A 5,646-nucleotide genomic window follows, 5' to 3' on the forward strand; every position below is an offset into this window, starting at 1 on the left:
GTGACGGCTGGGAGATAAATCAATTTCCACCCTTGTGGGGAATAACAGCTGAAAGGAAATGCCAGCGCCACCCCGCCCCAAACCACTTGAGGAGCCACCCTTACCCTAGATATTAGGCAACAGGACCGTGCCAATGGGTTCAAGGAACTAAAATATGAAACAAAAAAAAAGTAAAAGCAGTATTTTCACAAGTTTAAAAAGTGTGGAGGCTTAAAGTTCATAGATTGAACTGAAAAAGACCTCCAAGGTCATCTAGTCTAATCACTTCATTTTACTGAAGGAGATACTGAGGCACAGAGAGCAGAAGCAGCTTATCAAACCTTGCCAAGGGTAGCTGGGTTGCACAGTGGAGAGAGCACCAGGCCTGGAGTCAGGAGGTCCTGGGTTCAAATCTGACCTCAGACACTTCCTAGCTATGTGACCCTGGGCAAGTCACTTAAACCCATTCTCCTTGCCTTGCCCTTCTTTTTACAAGTTGTTATTAGGAATAAAGTAAGGGTTTAAAAAAAATAAAAAGGTATACGCACAATTTGGGACGGCTGGAGAGCCAGGCCTAGGGACTAGAAGTCCAAGGTTCAAATCTGACCTCAAACACTTCCTAGCTGTATGACCTTGGGCAAGTCATTTTATTCACTTTAACCCCATTTCCCTACCCTAAGAATTGCTATTAGGCCAGAAGGTGGGAGGGGGGTGAGGCGGTTAATCAAAAAGAAGATGCTCGCCCCATTAGGCAGTCAGGGCTCCAACCTGGAGCTCCTTGTTCTTTTCCACTCGCCAACAACCCAACTTGGAGTTTACCCCACAACCCTTTGGTTCGGAATCATTTTTCCCGTTTGATGCAGAGCTCTCCCTTCGAGGCAAACACCCCGAGAGAATCAGGGACAGAGAAAAAAGGCCCCACGTGTGCCCAGATACTCACAGCCTCGCTCGTGGCGGAAGCCGAGAGCCAGAAACGCATGGGGTGCCGGGAGGCGCCGGCACGTGAGGGTAACGGGAAGCCGCCCAGGCGGAAGGAACCAGGATGAGAAGCGCTCAGGCATTTGGAATGAGCAAACAGAAGAGTACGGAAGGGACCTAACCATAAAGCCAGTTTTGCTATTGCTCTGCCTGTACGTGTATCCCCACGCGTATGCCTGGCCGCGTGTGCCGCCGCCGTTGTTGTCATTGAAGTCGTTCTGTTGAGCCTCGTCTGACTCTCCGCAGCCTTATTTTGGGGGTTTTCTTGGCAAAGCTACTGGCGTGGTCTGCCATTTTTTTCTCCAGCTCATTCTAGAGATGTAGACACGCACACAGAAGTAAGTGACTTGCCCAGGGTTACACAGATAGTAAATGTTACACAGATTTTTTTTTAATCCCTTACCTTCCGAATTAGAATCAATATTGTTTATTGGTTCTGAGGCAGAAGAGCGGTGGTAAGAGTGGGCAATGGGGGTCAAGTGACTTGCCCAGTGTCATACTGCCCGGAAGTTTCTGAGTTAAGATTTGAACCCAGGACCTCCCGTCTCTAGGCCTGGTTCTCAATCTATTGCGCCATCCAGCTACCCCACTGTGGCCGGATTTGAACTCGTGAATGCCTATCTTCCTGATTCCAAGCCCACTGCTCTATCTACTGTACCATCTAGTTGCCCGTGTGTGTTTGTATGTGTGCATGCAATGTATGCAACATTCCCCCAAAGGGACTGTCTCTCCATATAGATTGTAAACTCTTCCAGGACAGGGATTGACGGTCTTTGATCTTGCATACTAATACATGTACTATACACATATAGCTTTGTGACCCTGGGCAAGTCACTTAACTGGCTCAATTTCTTCATTTGTAAAATGAGCTGGAGAAGGAAATAACAAACCATTGCAGGATCTTTGCCAAGAAAACCTCAAATGGTTTTGATTTTAAAAGATTATTCTATAACAAAAATGAATAATATGGAAGTAGGCATGGAGGGATAATACATATAGAACCCAGTAGAATTGCTTGTTGGCTCCTTGATGGGGGGAGGAAAAGAACATGAATCATGTAACTATGGAAAAATACTTAAAAATAAGAAAATAGTTTAAAAAAAGAAAACCCCAAATGGGGTCATGACTGGAAACTACATGTACACATGATATATTATGTTTTAGTTTATTATGTTACACTGCATTATTTTTTTATTTTATATTAATGCTTCACTTTACTGCCTCCAAATCATCCTGGTAGCATCCTCCTCCATAGCCACATTGCTCCTGAACCTTTCCCAACCCCCGTTGGGAAATAAGGAATAACCGTCATTATTATTTTTCAAACCCTCACCTTCCATCTTAGAATCAATACCTCATGTTGGTTCCAAGGTAGAAGAACGGTAAAGACAAGGCAATGAGGATTAAGTGGCTTGCCCAGGGTCACCCAAATAGGAAGTGTCTGAGGCTAGATTTGAACCCAGGATCTCCCGTCTCTAGATCTGACTCTCAAATCCACAGAGCTACCCCTACAGCCACCACTGTTGAATGGGATGTCAGTATGCTCCTAATTGACCAATCCCTATGACTTTGTAGACCATTGGAACCCTCCCTCCCTGACAAAGATGCCTCTGTAGGGATTGGATCTCCATATAGACTGTAAACTCTTCCAGGGAAGGGCCCAACAGTCTTTGACAGACTTTCACATTCTTTTCCTCAGATAGTACAGGAGCACACAGTAAGTGCTGATAAATAAATGTTTTCCATGTACTCCTTAAAAACCAAACCATACATAAAACAAACAAAAAAAACCAAACCATATGTACCAGAAACTCACTTTCCTATATAAGCCGCCTTCTTATCCTTTGAATACTGAAATGTTTGTTATTGATTTACTCATTTCATGGTAAAAAGCAAAATTTAATTAAAAAATAATTGAAGTGACTCAGTGGATAGGGAATCAGGCCTGGAGACCAAAGGTCCTAGGTTCAAATTTGGCCTCAGATATTTCCTAGCTTTGTGACCCTGGGCAAGTCACTTTTAGTCCTGACTGCCCTCTCCTTCCCGCTTTTCTGCCTTGGAACCAATATTTAATATCCATTCTAAGACAGAAGGTAAGGATCTAAAGAATAATAATAATTGGGGGAAGTGAGAAGAATTATTGGCAATGTGAGATGATCAGATCTAGGAAAACAATATAACCAATGACTATCACCATCTAAATGAAAAGAATGGAGAAACTGAGGCAGTACCAGTTAATTATGATCTTCGATTTTGGCCTCAGAAAGAGGCAAGAAAATGTACCTTCCTCCCTTCTTTGCAGAGGTGGAAGTCAACGGGGATGAAACCCTGCATGCACTGTTAGATTTTTTTGCTAAGTTGTTTAGTTTTGCTAAGCTGCTTTGATTGCCCTTTCTTCTTCACTACAAGGGATGGCTCAGTGGGTAGGGAGTGAGACAAGCATTACTTGTGGATGGGCCAGTGATGGAAAAACAAAATGTATCCATTTTTTAAAATTAAGTCTTTTTTTTCTGCTTAGAATATCTTCCTATGTCTTGATTCCTCACTGGCAAGATCAACCCTAGAGCTGTCAGTCTGCGAATGTGGCATCTTCAGGGGATCCACTCTTTTGGAGCCTGATGCTTTTGTTCAAAAATGGAGGGGAGGCAGAGGGCTTGATATTTGTTTGTTTGGTTGGTCGGTGAAGGAAGAATTTAACATCCTGCTTCCTAACTTTCAGGATGGGCAGGAGGGAATTTCTGCCTTCCCTGGAACTTCTCAGTCCCCACACTAAGGTGGGCAGCTAACACTCCCCCCACCATTTTTTTCCAGCTGGAAACAAAAGCCCTGAAAGTGGAGGGCATGAGCTTAGGGAACAAAGGTAGAATTCTGGGAAACCAGGCAGAAGGAGGGCTGCATCTCAGTCCCCCTCCCAACCAACCCCCTGGGGGGGGTGAGAGAGGAGGAGCCAACTGTCCCTTTAAGAGGGAAGAGAGCGCCAGCCCATCCTGACTGCTGTGTTCTCCCCCTTCTGCTGGGAAAATCCCAACTGGAAAGGGCAAATGAAAGATTGAAAGAGAAAATGAAAGCCCAGGAGGGTCACTGCCTTGTCCTGGGCTCCTGCTGCCCACTCCTCTGATCGCCTTCGCCCAGGGAGCTGCAGCTGCCTGGTAAGCAGGAGTGGGGCACGGAGGGTAGAGGGTTAGGTGAGGAACAGAGACACTTGAGAGATGGGGAATCCTGAGTCAGAAAGTTGTGGGATGGAGCCCAGGGAAAGAGAGGCAGGGGAGCTGGAGCTCCCCACTCGGGGTTGGGGCAGCTAGGTAGATGAGGAAGGGGAAGCTGGGAGAGGGGCAAGTGAGAATTGGGGGAATGGAGAGAAAATGGGATAACCAGGGGAAAGACAGGAGGAAGCTGGAGGTCAGGAGACATCAGGGAGGATGGCTGGAGGAGGAGGGAATGTGGGTCAAGGGTCACCTTTCCATGGCATTGTCCCTCGAACACCCCCAACCTGGACTGGGATTTTTTTTTTTTTAAGCACTGTTAGGTTGGGAAAGAGGAGTAGGCTTGGAAGAGGGGTGAATCATCAGGAGAAAGTGATTCTGGGACTAGTTGGTCCACAGCGCTCTGAGCCCTTTTGCTGGAATCTAAGCTCAGCCTAGAAACATCTGGTCCAACCCATTCTAGTCCTCTTGGGCTGAAAGGAAAGAGCAGAGCTTGGGAAGTTTATAAGGGGGACCTGGGCCAACCTCTCCAGCCACTCTGACCCGACTCTCCCTCCATTGGCTCCTCAGGGTGCCCAGTCCCACCATGGGGGAATGGGCTTTCCTGGGCTCGCTGCTGGACTCAGTGCAGCTGCAGTCCCCCCTCGTGGGCCGCCTGTGGCTGGTGGTCATGCTGATTTTCCGAATCCTAGTGCTGGCCACTGTCGGGGGTGCCGTGTTCGAGGATGAACAGGAGGAGTTCGTGTGTAATACGCTGCAGCCTGGGTGTCGTCAGGCCTGCTATGACCGTGCCTTCCCCATCTCCCATTACCGCTTTTGGCTTTTCCATATCTTGCTGCTCTCTGCTCCTCCTGTGCTGTTCATCATCTACTCCATGCACCAGGCCAGCAAGGGCCCCAGCCCCCAAGGAGATGGGATGAAGGAGCAGGAGGAGTGGAGTGGCAGCCGTGGCCAGCACTTGGCAGGGCCCCGGGCTCGCCACTGCTACCTGCTGAGTGTGGCCCTGCGTCTGCTGGCTGAGCTGGGCTTCCTGGTAGGGCAGACCCTGCTGTATGGCTTCCAGGTGGCCGCACGTTTCTCCTGCACCCAGACCCCGTGCCCCCACATCGTGGATTGCTTTGTCAGCCGCCCAACGGAAAAGACAGTCTTTGTGATTTTCTACTTCGCTGTGGGGCTTCTCTCTACCCTTCTCAGCGTGGCTGAGCTGTTCCATCTCTTCTGGAAGGGGCGACGAAGTCAGAACAGAGGTCCCCTTTGGCTAGGCAAGGTGGTCACAGGAGAGAAAGACAACCACTGCAACCAGGAGCAGGAAGAGGCCCAGAAGCTTCTCCTGCCACTCTCGCCACCCAGAAGGGCCCCTCCACTGAGTCCTACGCAGGATGCCCCACCTGCCTATGCCCACAAGTTGCAACAGGGTGGCAGTGAGGGCAGCACCAGCAGGAGCAAGTCCTCACTGTCCACAGCCAGAGAGGACCTCTCCATCTAA

At 48.5% G+C, this 5,646-nt stretch overlaps 1 protein-coding gene across 1 annotated transcript; it reads left to right on the forward strand.

The window, feature by feature from the left end:
• Nucleotides 1-4,746: 4,746 nt before the first annotated feature.
• GJD3 (gap junction protein delta 3) lies at nucleotides 4,747-5,646 on the forward strand. The gene has a single exon (XM_044672402.1). The coding sequence runs from the start codon at nucleotides 4,747-4,749 to the stop codon at nucleotides 5,644-5,646; it is 900 nt and encodes a 299-aa protein (XP_044528337.1).

This window comes from Gracilinanus agilis, chromosome 4 (assembly GCF_016433145.1).
Source record: "Gracilinanus agilis isolate LMUSP501 chromosome 4, AgileGrace, whole genome shotgun sequence".
Lineage (NCBI taxonomy): Eukaryota > Metazoa > Chordata > Mammalia > Didelphimorphia > Didelphidae > Gracilinanus > Gracilinanus agilis.